The sequence below is a fragment of the Canis lupus genome, chromosome 9 (genome assembly GCF_011100685.1).
Source record: "Canis lupus familiaris isolate Mischka breed German Shepherd chromosome 9, alternate assembly UU_Cfam_GSD_1.0, whole genome shotgun sequence".
Classification (NCBI taxonomy): domain Eukaryota; kingdom Metazoa; phylum Chordata; class Mammalia; order Carnivora; family Canidae; genus Canis; species Canis lupus.
Genome location: NC_049230.1, coordinates 50,823,362 through 50,841,139, shown reverse-complemented (window position 1 = coordinate 50,841,139; position 17,778 = coordinate 50,823,362). Strand labels below are relative to the sequence as shown.

The 17,778-nt window shown below is 58.6% G+C and overlaps 1 protein-coding gene across 2 annotated transcripts in view; it reads right to left on the bottom strand.

Moving 5' to 3' along the window:
- Positions 1–17,778, bottom strand: part of COL5A1 (collagen type V alpha 1 chain) — a 150,446-nt gene that overhangs the window by 74,558 nt on the left and 58,110 nt on the right. For both annotated transcript variants that reach the window (XM_038548863.1, XM_038548864.1), the window contains exons 5-12: positions 13,492–13,623; positions 12,586–12,723; positions 11,939–12,178; positions 10,828–10,986; positions 10,629–10,685; positions 7,072–7,113; positions 6,774–6,836; positions 423–497 (exon numbers count right to left, since the gene is read on the bottom strand). In XM_038548863.1, the coding sequence (XP_038404791.1) occupies positions 423–497; positions 6,774–6,836; positions 7,072–7,113; positions 10,629–10,685; positions 10,828–10,986; positions 11,939–12,178; positions 12,586–12,723; positions 13,492–13,623 (906 nt within the window). The remainder of the gene's footprint in view (positions 1–422; positions 498–6,773; positions 6,837–7,071; positions 7,114–10,628; positions 10,686–10,827; positions 10,987–11,938; positions 12,179–12,585; positions 12,724–13,491; positions 13,624–17,778) is intronic.

Genomic DNA, 17,778 nt, shown 5'->3' with positions numbered 1-17,778 from the left:
AAGACTGATGTCCAAGTGCCAGCAAGTGCCACACACTTGTCCTCCTGGGCCTGGGCTCCTAGTAAAGGAGATGACACCACAAGGTCAAGGGCAGGTCAGGCACAAGGTGGGACTGGCCGGTAGCATGCTCACATGGAGGTCGCAGTGGAGACGGACAGATGCCACTCAGCTTCCTTGCAGAGCCAGACTTCCCGCCTGTTAGACAGGACAGCCCTGGGCGCCTGCAGAGAGCTGGAGGCCTCAACCAACCAGGGTCCATTCCAGAGGAGCCTATTTCTACAAGATGGCTGGCCCACATCAGAGTGACTCCGTGGCAAGGGATGGCCCCCTCGGACCCAGAGCTCAGGGCCCCCTTTCCACCACATCTCGAGCCCTGAGCCCACCCACCCCAGCCGCCCACCCCCACAATGAAGGATACTCACAGGCAGCATGAGCATGGTTCCGGGAGGGCCAGGCAGCCCATCAGCCCCAGGAAGGCCTGGGCGTCCAGGGGGACCCTGTGGACAGAGGACCCAAGGCAGCTGGGTGAGAATGCAACAGGGATGGACCAGGGCTATGTCCAGACAAGGAGGTCAGAGCTGCAGCTCACGAGGAAAGTTAGTAGGCAAGCACAGAAAAGCAAGACCCCATGGCGTGGAATGTTCCAGAAGCCAAGTGCAGGGAAGGGAGGGGCACTGGCCATGGGCTGAGGATGAGGAAAGGCTTCTAGGGGGAAAGGGATGAGGACAAAGGGGCTCTGAGCTGAACCCAGAGGGATCTGCAGGAGCAGAGAGGAGGGAGACTGCAATCCGGGGACTGCAGGGACAGAGGTGACTCCAGGACTAGTGTAGCAGACCAAGCCAGGGCCTCTACCATCCAGGAATGTGTCCTCCAGGCCTGCATGCCAGCAGGTGAGGCCGCCCCCTGGCCCCCAAGGCCCATGTCCTCCACCTGCCAGTGAGGTGCCCTTTGTGACCCAGCCCCCACCGACGCTGCATGTGGTCACTTGGACAGGAGGCAGTCTAAGCGTCCGCTTGCTGGACAGACGCGAGGAACGTGCACAGGACACACACCCCTCTCGAGCAAGTTCAAGAGCCCATGTGCATGGAGATGACACCATGGCCCCCACAGACCCCATCAATCTGGTCTGAGGCAGGATCCAGGCAGACACCCCTTGCAGAGTCTCCGGACTGACCCTGGCCTCGCGGGACTCTACAAGTGTAAAACGAGTATGACACTCTATCTTCAAAAAAAACCCAAAACATTCTATGAGCATGGCTCCTTCATAGATCCCGGCAGACTCCCACCAGCCTGGGGTGCAGATTTGCTCTGCACACAGATGGAGGCTTGACTCCCTCTTCCAGATGGAAAGGGACCCCCACGAGCCATACCCCACGACAAGCCATGGTGTTGGGTCCAGCACTCTGCACCAAGCTCGGCCGCGCTCCGGCAAGAGCGCCCACAGCAGTGGTGCGATGCTCCAGGCGGGGGAGACAGATCAGGTCCCGGTTCCCAGACAAGACGGAGAATCTGCGGCTCTCGGGGAACGATCCCAGAGGACCCAGAACAGTCCACGCCTGAACAAACACCTGCTTCTCTCTTCTCTGGTTATTTTACTGTAGACGCACTCCTTGCTCTCATGAGCTGTTGTATAACACGATTTATACAAAATGCAAAGGGAAAGCTCCCTCTCCTCCCCGCAGGAGGACCCAGCCCTGGAGCTCTGCACCTGTAGGGACAGCGGGCAGCACGCACGATGGCTGGCGACACAGAGCGCGCCCACAGGTCTCCGCGGCAAGGGCCTCGGGGGATGCCTCTCCTTCGCCAGGAGGTCACCCCCTCCAACTGCACCCCGTCCTGCAATCTGCTCTTTCTCTTCCCTGCCCACTACGGCCTATTATGAACTTGGCCTCATTCTGTTTAACAGCTGTAGAGTTTCCCACGCACGAGGGGCTCGTCTTTGCCCCCGCCTGCCCTCTGAGGGCACGTCCTGTGGTGGGGGCCATGCGAACAGCTGTCTCAGGGAAGTCCTTGCAAGCAGAACCTCTGTGTCAAAGAACTGCTCACGGGCATGGCCCTTGCCTCGGCCATATCGGAAAAAATCCTCAGAAGATGAGAAGTAGGTATGGAAAAGAAAACATCGGGAACAAGTTTTCCTCTTGGAAACCTAGGTGCTGCCCGCTGCTGAGTTAAGCCTGGGAGTTGGTCCCAAATCAAACCCCAACTTCAGGTGTTAGAGTCCATGTCTCCCAGGGAACAGACGCCATCCCTGTGTGTCTCCATGGTTTGCGTGCACCCGTGTGGCACTGGAAGCTGGGACACGCGGGGGGCGGCCCCTTGTCCACCTTCCGCTCCCAAAGACCCTCCTGCTGTGTGTCCTCCCTCCCTGCTCTTTCGGAGCCACAGTGCTGGGCCTGCAGCCCCGCTCAGGCTGGGAAGGCCCTGGAAGGCACCCTCTCCACAACCAGAGCGATGCCAAGGGACGAGAGTCTCCCTCCCTGCAGAATTGGATGCACGTCTACCCAGCTGGGCGGCAGCGGCAAGGGAGGCCCACCCCATCTGTGACCTGCCTTGGGAGCTCAGGCACAGAGATGCCTGGCTGCGGTGGGGGGTGGGGGGAGTACATGTGAGCAACCAGCTGTTGGGGGTTGAACGGTGGCCCCATAAGAGGTCCTGACACCCCGGAGCCCTCAGGGAGAGGGGAGAGCAGACCCGCACGCCCATCCCCAGGAGACAGGGGGACAGCAAAGAAACCAACCTGCCTCGCCACCCGCGGCAACGGCACTTGAAATGGCTCCTGCGAAGCTCAAGCTTCACACAGTCCTCAATGGACTCTGCCTGTCATAGTGCAGCGGCCTAGCCTGCGTCCTTCCCTTGGTGCTGGGCGGAAGTCCAGCCAGCCAGGAGGGGACATGGTGGCACAGCGGTGGTGCCAGGGATGCCAGGGGCACCTGTGAAGCACGCTTTCCGGGGGGTGGGGGGCAGTGAGACCCTGCGGGGCTGCTGGAGCACACAAGGCGGCCAGGGACGGATGGCGTGGGCCTCCCTTGCCACTCCTGCCCCGAGGGTACGATGTGCATCCCATTCTGCATGGAGGGAGGCACCGCTGTAGGAATGGGCCTCCGTCCTGGACATGAAGCATCGTGATAGGATGTATGTCTTGAATCCAGGAGCACTCAGCCTCCTCTCCCAAGGGATCTTCCAGTGCCCTCAGGACACCCGGCTCTCTTGTCCTCGGCTTCCTTCTAAGCCCCTGAGGAAGGAATGGGGACGTCCCTGCCCGCCTGCCAGGAGAGTGGGGCCAGACCAGCTCCAGCCCTGCCCTGCCTCCCCTCGGCCCGCACGGCTGGGCCTGCCCATCTGTCACCAAGGGGGCATGGATGGGGTGATGGCTCAAGTCCCTTCTCACCTGTGACACCACCCACGGGCAAGGCTTGGGGGAGCTGGCGGCCATCTAACCAGTTGGGAAGCCAGGCTCGGCCAGTCAAGGTTAGATGAGAACTAATTACTAATTGGGGTGCCTGGGTGGTTCATTTGGTTAAGTGACCAACTCTTAGTTTGGGCTCAGGTCCTGATCTCGGGGTCGTGAGATTGAGCCCTGCATTGGCTCTGTGCTGAGCAGAGTTCTCTCTCTCCCTCTCTTTCTAAAATAAATGAATAGACCTTCAAAAAAAAAAAAAAAAAGAACTACTTGATAATTAGTAATAGGAAAGGCTGGAGAATCCCAGGACGGTGGAACCCGGGGGAGGGCAGGATCCTTCCAGACCTCTCCCATATAGACAAGCAAGTGAGCCCAACCAAGCAGGTGGAGGGGATCAGGATGTGCTGCCCCAAAACACACCATGTTGCTGTAAGGACTATTCTGAGCCAAAGGCAGCCGAGGATCCATGGACGTCCTCTGCCCCCGCCCCCCAGCCTCCTAGAAGGAGAGTGCGTACGTTTCCCTTCGTGAAGATGGCACCCAGTATCCCCACTGTCCTCCGCACCAGGACAGGGAGGACAACCCCCACCACCGGGGACTGGGAGCCAGCACGGACAGAAGTCTACGTAAGCAGACCTTACCAAAATGACCTTTCCCTTCCCTTAGTCACCCCGTATTTTGCTAGTCGCTGCTCCCCCATGGGTCACCCTCGGTTGAAACGGAACCTGAGCACTCAGGTCAGGCTGCTTCTCTGAGTTCGCACTGCCTTTCTGGGATGCTCAGAATGTGTGTGAAACTTAAAATAGTAATACAAGCATGTGCCTTTTCTTCTATCAACACGGTCTTTGGTCAGTTTAATTTGCACGCCCCAATCACAAAACGTAAGAAGATGGAGAAGAAGTTTCCCACTTCCCACAAAGGGATTCTGAGGTCTCCCTACTGGTGGTGTCAGTGTAGAATCCTGACTGTGCAGCCGGGGTCCCTTGCCAGCTAAATAGCAGACATCTGGGAAAGCTGGGCATTGGGAGGAAGCTGAGCTGTGAGCAGGGATAGCTCCTCCGACAAGGATGGCTTAAGCAGGGCCTGGAGCGGTGGGCAGTGCTCAGCTCCTGAACCAGCTCCCACCTCCACCTGGAAAGGTGCTGGGATAGCCAGTGGGCTGCAGGTTTCCCTCCAACCCCTGGGACAGCACACGTTAGAGGAATGGGTCTCTCTGCTGACCCCATGCCCAGTCCCCAGGCTCCTGGATCTGGGCTTGAACCTAAGAGACACCAGTTGCTTAAAACAATGATATTCCACTGTCAGGGGTCTGGGGTACACAAAGCCCCAGCTGGCCACCCACCACTGGCCCTGTCCAGGCTCAGCCCAAAGGCAGGGACCAAGTGGGGAAGAGTGCATCCTTGGTGCTAGACCATGGCTGGCACCATGTGACCGCTGGACAGTGGACAGTCCTCGGCACTAGACCATGCCCAGCACTGTGTGATCGCTGGACGGTGGGCGGAGGGATGGACACTTGCAGCGACACAGAGGCAAACTGACCGTGTCGTGCACACCATGGACAGCATCTCCTCCTGCCCCTCTGGGACCATACCATGTGCTCCTCCCTTGCTGACACCTGGACTCAGTCATGCTCAACGGGGGTCCTGAGGTACCGTGATGCCCCTGGCCGTCGCCCCCGTTCACACAGACCTTTGAGGACATGGTGTCCAGAGCAAGCTGGGGCACAGACCGCAGAACCCAAGCTGTCTGGTCCTGGAGCTGGGGTGGAGCAGCGGCCCCCACGTCTGCAGTTGGGGCCATGAGGCAGAGGGGAGGGGCCAGGAGGTGTGGGAAGGCCATCCCGGTCCCCCCGACTCCACCACGGAGGAAGACCCACCTTCTGTGTGCCCTTAGAGCCACCAGCTATAGATAATCAGCATAGCTGGGAATGTTGCTCCACAGAGGTCACCGGCCACACGGAGGAGCGCCACTGCCTCCTGCAGCGCTAACCTGCTGCCGACCCTCATCGATGCCATCTGGAAGGTGCACTCAGTGCTCACCTGCCCGCGGGACGGGGCACCCCGCCCCCTGGCTCCAGCACCACTCTGGAGCCCCAGAGCCTGGCTGCCCGCCAGGCTGCCTTGGGAGCAGACCCCAGCCACCTCCCAACAGACCAGACCCAGCCACAGACCTGGCCACTGACCCAGCCACTGACCCACCCACACCCTTAAGGCCATGCTCTCCAGGCCATGTGCCCAGCCCTGGGGATGAACGTCCCCTAGGACACACGCACACACACCCCTGGTCTCTCTTGTCCGCTGCTTAGTCATCTGCTACTAGCTTTGGATCTGACTGTGCTCACGTCCATACTCGTCAGACCGGCAGGAAAAACCGACACAAAACACAAGCCACGCTGGACAAGAGCCCCTGAGGCTGCAGTACCCTAGAGCTCCACGGGGTGTCACACTGAAATTGTGGGTTCGGCCCAAATGGCTCCACAGCAACCAGGACCATCGGGACCCGGGGACGTGTCCTTATGACCAAGGGGGCGCAGGACGGGTCCCTCTGACCTGGGAACATGTCTCTTTGACCAGGGGGTGCCCAAACAGGTCCCTTTGACTCAGGGACACGTCCCTTTGACCGGGAGAACCCAGACAGGTCCCTTTAACCAGGAGGCCCCAGGATGAGTTCCTTTAACTTGGGGACACGTCCCTTTGGGTGACCTTAGGATGTATCCCTTTGACCAGGAAACCCAGAACAAGTCTCTCTGATGGTCAGGGGGGAGGCATGAGGGGTCCTTTTGACTGGGGGACATATCCCTTTGATCTGGGGACCTCAGGATGCATCCCTTTGACCAGGGGTGACCCCAGGACAGGTCATTATGACCAGGGGGATCCCCAGGATGGGTCCCTTTGACCCAGAGCAAGCTCTCCCATACTGTTGCTTGATTTCCAACAAGGAAGACAGAATGCGGGGAAATCAAGTCCCATGAAGCTCATATACTGAGGAAGGAAGGGTCAATGCAGATCCTAATCCCACGTGACCCTCACAGCACTGTCAATTCCGTTATGCTAACGCGGGCTGCAGGGCCCTCTGTGAACTGACCACAATAGCCTCCGTGGGACTCGGGCCGGCCGGGTCTGCCCTTGCAGGTGTCACCTTCCCAGGCACAGGGCCAGGAAGTAGTCAAGCTCCCTAAACATCCATAGACACAGACATAGGAAGGGGGGTGGTGTGAGAGGTTGACAGGCCAGGGGCAGGGTGGAGATGGACACTGACGCACCGGCTGCCTCTGCACATATAAGCATGGCAGCCACAAAGTGGAAGACCCACAGACAAGCCCACAGACAAGCCCATGGAGCAGGTGATCCCAGCAAGCAGAGTCACCCCTTACCCTTTCTCCAGGGTCACCCACTTGGCCAGTGGGGCCCATCGTTCCTGGAGGTCCTGGGAGACCCTGGAATTAAAAACAAAGTCAGGACAGAATTCAAAGATACAGCCATAGGGCAACACCCCATCCCACCTTGATTCTGGAAGGATGGAGATGGGCCCAGACGGTGCTGGGCCCCGGGGGGCCTGCAAAGGGCAGTGAGCACCCCCTCTTTTCCATCCAGGCCCTTTAAGGGGTGTCACTGATTCCCCACCACCCCCAGCACCTCCCACAGGCCTGGGGAACAAGGCACAACACTCACTGCAGGACCTTCAGGGCCGGGCGGCCCCTCCATGAGCATGCCCTGGAAAAGACAGGAGATGGTGTCTGAGACCCCAGGACCCATGGCTCCTGAGATCCCAGCAGACCCTGCTGGTGAGGATGACCCCATGAGAGGTCAGCTCACCCCATAGTGGCTGCAAAGAATGACTCCAGGAGGACCACAGTTAGGATGCATGCCCACCAGCAGCCCAGAGCACGAGGGAGACGCTGCCAAGTCCACGGGACCCTTGGCCGCCCTCCCCCTCAAGCCCCTCTCCCTGCCGCTGGCCCCCACCCACCCTTACGGTCTTCACCCCCAAGTGGGGACAAGGCCTCCTGCCTCCCACCCCATCAGCCTGGACCCCAGAGAGGCCATGTGGGTAGCAGAGGGGTCAGCAGACAGAGCTCCCTGACCAGGGGGCGCCCCTACTTCCAGCCCCTTCCCAGGGCAGGACTCCTTTCCCTCCTGCCCAGTGGACACCAGGGCCAGGCACCTCCAATGTCCTCTGTGTCTCACACCCACTTGAGGGGCCTCTGAGATAATGTACCACCGTGCAGGAGGGCAGGGGCCTCCTGCCCCCTGCAGGGCTTTGCTTGCTGAGAAGGCAGCAGCAGAGGGAGCTGGGCATCCTGGGACCAGCTAGGATCTGCCTGGCCTAGCTTTAGCCACACTCATGGCCGAGGACAGGGGGCTCCTGCCCCCACTTCCCCCAGAGCAGAGGAAACATAGATTGCTTCCCTCCAGGGATGGTGTGAGCTGCTGTGCTCAGTCCTTCCACAGTGGACAGTGCTCTTGAGACATGTGGGACAGCCTCCCAAGGGGGACAGGTGCACACCCAGCCGAGGCTCAAAGACCCACACGGGAGAGGGGCACCAGGCCGTGGGGTCCTGCGACCTCCAGCCTCCCCTCCAGGGCTCCCTGCCACCACGAAGGCGTGTTTACACAGATGTGCACTCAGAGGACTACGTGTGCTCAGGATGCACACAGACAGCTCCTCCAAACAGCTTTCAAAATGCCTCCTCTGACAAAGGCAGCTGGGGAGGCTTGGCCATGGAGCTGGGATCAAGCTCTGGCCTTGGCGGGCCCCAGGGCCTGCCGTGTCTTCCCAGACATGCTGGCATGGTTCTCGGGGAGCTGGGGCAACATTGGCCACAGATCTCCATGGAAGCTGGGCCAGAGGTGTCCATGGAGGCCGGGGAAGGAGGCCAGACGCCGGGACGAACGGGCCCAGCGCGGGGAGAAAGGCTCAGCTGACGAGGGAGAGCGGTGGCCCTCTCTGGGGTGCTAGGCCAGTCTACACACATACCCTACCACCACCAGGGTGCAGACGCCTTCCCCAAATTCAGCAGGCAGGGTAGCCGTGGCCCAGCTGAAAACAGCTCTCAACGCAGGTGCCTCTGCCCCTCAAAGAGCACGCACAAAAGTGTTTCTTTCAAACCCCAGGGGAGAAGAGAGCCGGTGATCCGTGTGCCGCCCGGGATGTTCACCAGGGGACACAAGACACTGAGTCTGAGGATTAGTCCCTGGGGTCCCAGGACACCCACAAACCCGAATCCCCTCAATTGAGAGGGCGGCTGCCCCTTCCAGGAGCTGCTGACCGGCTGCTGAATGACAGGAGGTGCGGCTCGGAGGGCAAGAAGGAGCTGGTTTCCGAGGGCTCCAGTGACATGACAAGCCCCTCTTCCCAGAGGGCGGGTGCTGGAGCGGGGTGGGGACAGACGGAGCAGCGGCCACCCCGTCCTCTGCGGTCAGTAGTCTGCTGCGAGGCCCACGCCAGCCGGCTCCCAGGCCTCGGCCATCTGTTTATGGAGCTAAGACTTTGAGGGCATCTCTGGGTTGAGAGATTCCAACTGTTTACACAGTGTCCCCAGGGGCCCAGCAAGGGCTGGCAGACACGCAGAATGAGCTGGGGCGGGGCAGTGCTGAACGCCAGGGCCAGAGAAGGGAGCCCTCCCCGAGCTGCGTCCAGATGCCTCAGTTTCCCTGACATGAGGCAGACTTTGTGTAGACACACTGTCTGTGCTGGACCCCATAAAAGGCACCCTGAGTCAAGAGCAGGTCCATCTGGGGACTAGGATATCTGGGGAAATGTGCGTGTGGTCAGTGAGACCAGCCAGGCTCAGGCCAGCGAGAGGCAACACCAGGCTAGCTCACCTCTGGCCAGGGCACCCTATAGCAGCTTGCAGCACACCCACTGTCCTTCTGGGGCATCCCCTCCCCAGCTGCTGGCTGCACCGTGCTTCCCCCCGGCTCACCCTTCTCCTGCACCCACATTCTCCACCTTCAGACAAGCCATCTTCCTCAGACCCGCAGAGAGCACCGGAAGGGGATGTTCTCAGCCTGAGAAAGGACGTGTGTCCAGAGGCCACAGCCCCGTGGGGCTGATAGATCCCACCCCTGGACAGTCCCAGAGGGAAAACAGAGCCGCACGGGCTGCCTTCACCATCATCCGGATGCTTGCAAGGCCGGGCATAGAGCCAAGCCGCGAGGGCGCTGCTGAAACTCTGCCCGCTGGGTGTTCCACCCCAGAGATGGGCCACGTCCCGTCTGCCCTGGCCATGGGGCTTCGGGTCTCTCTGGGGGAGACCAAGGTCGAGGCTTTAAAAGCACCTTCCCAGGACCACGGGAGGATGGAGGCCACAAAATTCCCCATCCCAGGAATCCAGGGGCCTAAGGTCCTGGGATCTACAATGTCCTGTCCCGGGCTGCAACACCAGGAACCACCCCTCAGCCCAGCTCCGCCTTGTGACCGGCCTCGGGGCAGGCCACTGGCCTCCTCCCTCCGGCACTTGAACAACGTGGCAGGGTGGGCCTCGGCCAGGCCCTCCCCGCCGTCATGTCCACAGCCACCGCCCGGCGCGCACTGTCTCACCACCACAGGCAGCTGCCGGCCCGCCCGCCGATCACGTGGAGCCTCGCAGCCTGGTCAGGGCCTGACCTCAGCAGCTCTCGGGCCTTGGGGTGGACCCCAGTGCTCCCAGCCGTGCTCCCATGGCAGCAGGAAGCGGCTCCTGGGCCCCGACCATGAGCCCCCCACTCCATCAGTAGCCATCGTGTCTACTCTCTGTGACGCCGCACCCAGCAGGGTGAGTTCCTCGAGTTCCCCGGCCACGGCTTTACGGACAGCCTGCCACACATTGCTGGCTTCCACCAATGTACCCCACACGGTGGCCACGCCGGGCCTGGGAGCAGCTGGGTCCACAGTTAACCCCCGGTGCTGCCCAGCCTAGATCTGAGGTGCCCTGTGAACCCTCTGACCCCTCTGGAGGGGCTCCCCTCCTTCACACAAGCTCTTTCATCCCAGAGACAACAGCAGGTGCCCAACAAGGTGCCCAGACCACAGGCGCATAGCACAGAGGTCTGACCAGCTGGAGTCCCAGGCAGGGGCGCCTCCGTCATGGCCTAGAACATTCCCCCACCTGAGCCCCTTTGCTCAAGCCTCGGCCACAAGCGGCGTGTAGCATCCATGAACGGCGCCACTGGCTAGGCCTTGACCTGCACGACCCACATGTCTTGCAGCCCCGTGACCTCAGAGAGGGGATAAGAAAATGCCTTACTGGTTCGATGATGGCAGGTTCTCCCTTTTGACCCTTCTCGCCTCGGGGTCCTTCGATCTGGGTTCACAAAACACAGGTGGACAGAGGATGAGCAGAGGAGGAAAGGGAAGGCCCTGCAGTCACCAAGCAGGGGCCACTCACAGCCCGCCCTCCCCAGGCCCCAAAGGTACCAGTGGAAGGTGCCCCCGCGGCCTCTCACCCCTTCGTAGATGGTGTCCTGGTTGGCGGGCATGCCCGGCCCTATCTCCGACGGGGAGACAGTGGGGTCATAGTAGGGGTCGTAGTAGGTCTCATCCAGGTTCCGAATGGTTTCTTCTGTAAACTCCCCTTCCAGGTCATCCTCAGGAGGCGGGGCCGGCTGGGCAGGAGGGGACAAGAGGGGTCACCGGAGGATAGTGCGGCATTGGACAGAGACCTCCTCCCTCCCCAGCCCCACAGCCTGGGGATGCCAGGGACGGGGCCTCCTTGGAGCCAGGTCGAATGCGTTGGGGCAGCTCCTGGGCCCCAGCAGCCTCTTCACACATCCTCTTGCCACAGGGAGACTTCACCCCAAGCCCCACAGGACCCCGTGGCCAGCTAGGGCTGTACACTGTGGGGAAGTCGGTGTGCTGTCAGGTGCCCTGGCCCAGGGCCTTGCGTCTTGGGGTGACATGCCCCCTACCCTATCCCACTGACAGAGGGGGTCGCACCCATCAGAAAGAGGTGTCTGCTCTGTGGCCATCAAGGGCCTGGCATCCTGCAATGCCTACTTTGAAGCACTCGCTGTGTGCAGTGCACTGTGCTAAGCTCCTCCCTCATCTGAAAACCTGCCAACAACCCCTAGGGGCCGACCTGTGCCACCCTGTGAATAACAACTGGGATCCGGAGGAGACGAAACTCTCCCAGGCCAGTGGACGAGGCATGGAGCCAGGTAGGAAAGGCCACGGTCATATCCGGCATGAGTGGGCCCCGTGCCTCCTCTGCTGGTCCAGACCCTCAGCTCCCACCCCTGTCCTGCTGGCCCCCTCAGGCCACAGAGAGAGATGCTGCAAACATGCACGTCCTCACCCATCCCCACCTGAACCCTGAGAGTCTGGGTGGGCGGGGCTCATTCCACCCAATTTGCAGATGGGAAACAGAAACAGTGACATGTGCTCAGTGAACCGTGGACCCCAAGGCTGCTCAGCACCCCTGGGGGCCGGGGTCTGGGGGTCTGGGAACCAGAAAGCCACCCCAGGACCCCCGAGGTCAGAAGCAGAGAAAAGAGGGAGCCCCGAGCCCCCCAGCCCTACAGCGCCTGCCCCAAGCCCGCTCGGAATAGAAGCAATTACATTGGAGCCATTGGTGGTGCCGACTGTGCTGGTGGGGACCTCGGCCCCTGCGCCATGGTCAGGGGACTGGTCGGGGTTCTCGAAGCCCTCGTTGTAGTTCATGTCATCATAAGGGGCAGGTGTGTAGTAGTCCTCACTGGGCATGTAGTCATAGTCTCCAATGCCAGGGTCCTCCTCCTTCCCAGCCCCCTCACTGATGTCAGGCACCGCAGGGGCTGCCGTGGTGGGTGGGGTCTGCTCCTGAGGGCCGGGGACAGAGTGGGGAATCATGAGAGGACACACAGCATGGCCTCGTGGCTAACCAAGAGCCCGCAGACCTCGGGCGCAGAGGCTGCCGTCCATGCAGGGAGATGGCCAGCCACAGGGAGTGCAGCCCAGAGCCTAAACCCCCTAAAAACCCCCAATCCTGCACCAAAAAGGTGAACTGTATCTCCAGGTTTAAAAGTTAGACCCAGAGCAACACGCTCCCCTTCACACCCACATCTCCTGGCAGCATGGCAGGTGGAGAGCCCCCTGCCCAGCCTCCCCCGGGGTGCATGACACACAGATGGTCACCAGCCCCCGGGGTCCCTGGTGGCCTGCCGAGCTCCGTGTCTCCCAGCCTCCCCACCGTGGTCTGCAGCGCCCAGCAGCCCACCCGCACAGACCTCGGGGATCTCCGTGGTCTCTCTAGCAGCTTCCACAGGCTTCTTGGTGGGGGTAGGCTCCTTGCTGGGGTCATCTGTGTCCTCGTAGTAGGGGTACTCGTAGTAGTAAGTATCACCTTCTCCGTCTCCTTCCGGGTACTGAAAGCAGGTGGGGGCCATGTGAGGAAGGCGAGACCCCACAAGGAGCCCAGCTGCTGTCCTCACCATCTAGGTTCAGCCAGGAAGAGTGGACCCCAGAAAGTCGCACCCCACTCCAGGCACGAACCTGCCTATGGCCCCAAGAAGCTGAGTCAGCCTCATGAGAAGCATGAGGGAGGGGATGAGGGGCCCAGGTCCCCTTCAGAGAAAGTTGACTCCTAAAGGGGGCAGACATTCTGATCCTTTACAACCAAGGGCCAGGACGGCCAGCCCAACTAGGGGGTGCTGTGGCAATGCTGCTGTCACTCAGAGTCCCCTGCCCCAAACCAGAGTGACAGAGAAGGTATCACTCCTAAAATAGGGACAGGGGCCAGGCCAGGGGGCCTCAGCAGCAGGGACTCAGCCCGGGCTTCAAAGACCTGCCTGGGCCACAGCACCTCGGCTTCATGAGGGCCTCCCTTCCTTTTTTCTGAGGGGTCGTAACAGCAGGTAGAATGTGACAGAAGATGGAAGTCCCTGGTGACCGGGTGATGGGAGAGGATCTTCACTTGAAAATGGTGCAGAGAATTGCCAGTAGGCTTAATGGAGGTGCTGCCCTGTGTGGGGCAAGGGGGTGAGGAGGCCTCACCGACCATGAGCCTCGGATTCTTGCCGGGCGGGTTTATTTTAAATGAGGTTGTATCCCTCCACCCCTGCCTGCCCGCCTGACCTGCCCCCTTTCCAAGAGTCTGCATACAAGCCCACCGTGAACCAGGGGTGCTGACTCACGTATTCATCGGGGTTGGGGTCTTGTGACTGGGGCGTGTCGGGGACAGCAGTGTCACAGTCCGGGCTGTAGTGCTCGCAGTAATCGTAAGCCGCCCGGTGGTCCGAGACAAAGAGCAGCTGCTGGATGTCACCCTGGAAAAGGACAAAAACCCTTGAATAAGTGGCGCACAGGGGACTCACATGCAGATCTGGGAGGCAAGTGGTGAGTAGCCCAGACACGCCCTGGGGGGAGCTTGTCATCAGGACCAGCCTTTCTCTCAGGGAGCTGCTATCTCTAATCACTCAAGTTAGAATGGCCTGCCCACCCACCCATCAACCCATCCATCCATCCATCTATCCCTCCATCCACCCACCTATCCATCCATCCATCCATCCATCCCTCCATCCACCCACCTACCCATCCATCCATCCATCCATCCCTCCATCCACCCACCTACCCATCCATCCATCCATCCATCCATCCATCCATCCATCCATCCACCCACCCACCTACCCATCCATCCATCCATCCCTCCATCCATCCCTCCATCCACCCACCTATCCATCCATCCATCCATCTGTCCATCCATCCATCCATCCATCCATCCATCCCCCCCCCACCCTTCTATCCATTCATCAGACACCTGTTGGTTACCTGCCAGGTGCCAGCCATGTATTCAGAGTTTTTGTGAACTGTGAGTGATAAATGAAAACTACAAACTGCACCCTAAACTATGGGGGCTTGGAGATATGCTGCCTTCTTCCCTGTCATCCCTAACTATGGGGTGGGATGGGACTTATTTTTAAAGAAGAAAATACAACATGACCCAGAAAGTCCAATCCTATGAACTAAGACAGGTAAACAATCCACTCAAGAAAGAGTTGCAATAGGTATTCAAGTAAGTCCACAGACACCCATGCTCACAGCAGTATTCTCAACAGCCAAGAGGTGGGAACAGCCCAAATGTCCATCAATGCATGAATAGATAAGCGAATTGTGGTCCATCTATACCCTGGAATATTATTCAGCCATGAAAGGGAATCAAGTACAGACACGTGCTACCACCTGGATGAGCCTACACTGCCAACCACACTGATCATTCTAGCTCACTGCCATGGCAGCCAACAGTCCCACTATGTCAGATGGGAAAAGTATGCAACAATTCTATTCCATATTCTTCTCCTCAAGATGTGTCAACAGCAGACAAACAAATGGGAACAAGAACCATAGGTCTCATGAATGTTATCAAATGTTTGACGTCTCCCTGGCAGAGGATCTTTGGGCCCCAATCAGATGGATATAACCTGATATAATAATGGTTTTATTAATGACTACTGTTTAAATAGTGTTTACTATAGATCAGGTACTGGGCAAAGAAACTGCCTGCTGTGCCTCCCTTTGGACCCACAAGAACTCTATGAAGGATGTTCTATTAATTCCCATCTGAAACTAAGAAAACTGAAGCCCTGAGGTCACCTGCCTGCTGACCTTAGTCACACAGCAGATGAGGTGGGGCTCAATGCAGCCTGCACGGTATCCATCACTACACGACATGCTGGGCTCAAGGAGAAGAAGGAATATGGACAAACATGCCCAATGTTGAGACTAGGTCATTAAAGATGGTGCCCAGTGAAGGATAATTAGGGGCTGTGCCAGGCACTGAGGTCTTTGGCAGAGTTCATCCTGCCACATGCACATCCATATGTCCATACACTATCAATCCATCCATCCATCCACCACTCATCAAACCATCAATCTATCCATCCACATGACATCCATCCATCCACCATCCATCATTCATTCACCATCTGTCCATCCATCCATCATCATCCATCATCCATCTAGTCACCCACATTCATCCATCACCCATCCATCATCCACCATCTATCCACCCAACCAACCATCCATCCACTCATCATTTACCCATCCACCATCCATCATCCACTTATCATCTATGTACCATCTATCCATCATCCATCCATCCATCACCCATCCATTATCTATATATCCACCATCCACCCATCCATCCACCATCCATCCACCACCCATTCAACCATCCAATCACCCATCCACCCATCCAGCCAGCCAGCCAGCCAGCCATCATCCATCCATCAACCATCCACCACCCATCATCTATTCACCATGTTCCTACCATCTATCCTTCCATCCACCAATCCACCATCCATCAACTATTCACTATCTACCATCCATCCATCTATTCATCCAATAGCAATTATTGAGCACCTATTAAGTGCCAGTCCCTGCATCACACACAGAGACGTAGCCATGGCCCAGAACCACTGCCTGGCAGTGTCCACACTCTCTCTAAATCTTTGCACTTGGCTTGTGCCCCGTGGGTAAGATAATATGCATACCCAGACCACGTATTCATCTGGTTGTCACTGATGCCCCTTGTGTCCCACTATCCCTTTCTGTCCAGAGACCCAAGGTTACCCCTGCTCCTGCACACCCTCTCTCCCATGATCCAACAAAAGGCACGTTTTGCTCCTCAAGACAAAGCCATGAGTGAAGCAAGAGAAACATGGTAGCCGTGAGCACCACCAAAGGGGTGGTGCTCATTCTGCAAAGGTGGTGGTGCTTCCTTCCCAAGAAAGGAAGCTATGCCCTCCTTGCCCTTTGTTTGCCCATAAGTGTGTGAGCTGTTCTCTGTGCTGGACCCTGGATGAGGTTGGACAGTGGAAGGCTGAGAGGACGTGCCACTCAAAGTCACTAAGTGTGGATCCCCAGATGGCCTCCCGGGGTCCATGAAGTGAAGTGCCAGCTGCTCTGAGAGACAGGATCACTACCCTCCCTGGCTTCCCAAAGCTTTTGTGGGAAAGCTGGCTCAGAGATGGGGTAAAGTGGGGATTACTCAGTGGCACCACTGGGTGACAGGCTCAGGGTCCAGAAAAGACCCATCCTACCTGATCCCTGAGACACGGGTCCAAATCATGTGCCCCCCTCCCAACTTGGGTTTGAGGATGGGCAAGGAGCTTACAACTCCCCCAAGCTGACCTGTCTCCACACAGAGGGCTCTGAAGAGACTCCTGTGAAAACATTCTTGCACCCAAAGCAGGGCTCCCCTCGCCAGGCTCTGGTGTGCTCATCCTTGTGACTGGCAGAACTGCCCACCTCCCTCCCTCCCTCCCTCCGTCTGTTCTGTCACCCCCTTTCCCTGCCTCTCTCCCTCCTCTTTGTCCCCTCTGCCTCTCTCTCTCTCCTTTTGGATGTCAGAGCTCCTGGCCCATCCATGTTGTAAACTCTCCAGCAGACAAGAACCATATGACAGGAATAGTGAATCAAAAACACACATTTTCATTAAGCAACATGGCTTCTAGTTCAAATTTCATCCAATTCAAATAAAATATTTTCTTCTTTCGACTGGCAATTTGACATCTGAATATATGTTCTCTGAATGCAGTCTCTGGAAGGAAGAAGAGGCTCAGGGGTCTTTGGGTGTAGCTGCGGCTGCCGGTACCCGGTGTGCCCCTCAGTCAAGCAGCCGGCACATGGGACCACAGCCATCTGGTAAAGGGTCTGCCTCCACGGAGAGCCCAAGTCCTCAGGCCATGGCAATGAGTGACACATCTGTGTCTCTGGACCCAGGGCACCTAGCCCAGAACCAGGCTTCACAGGCCTCCACGAGATGGCCCATGCTGCCCCTGGCACCAGACAGCAAGCAATGCTAGAGGCTGGGGCATAATCATCCATAAACAGGTGGAGGGAGGGCCGGGCACTTCCTGTGGACTCACTTGGTGCTCTGGAACCCGGCACACAGTAGGTGCTGACCTGACCCTCAGCCAGCCCTGGCCCCCTGCCTGCCTCGCCCACTCCCCAAACTGCAGAGGGAACATGCAATCACATGATCAGCTGCAGGCCGGGCCACAGGGCCCTGAGAGCATGAAGCCCCCTTCCTTCCCAGGGCCCACCCTCTTCTGTGGACACCTACATTTGTTGAAAATCATTCCTCCCACAAACCCCCAAGGGGGGTTCTACACCAAAAACATGTGCCCCTTTGTTCTGTGGGCACATCTCTTAAAAGGCAGGGATCTATCCATCGCCTGTGCCACGGTGAGAAGGGGAAGCGGAGGGGTGGGTCCGAGCCTCTCCGAGGCCCCTCATCCAGGACTCCTGCCAACCCCTTCCCTGCACATGCAGTTTTTTAGGTTGGGGTGTCGAATACCCATGTGCTCTTTGCAGAGATGTTGTCCCCCAGGGACCAGACACAACCTGAGGATCCTTCCCAACCCAGGGGCCTCCAGCAGCTGTGACCCAGCACCTTGGAGACTGCCCGCCCCTTGGCTGGC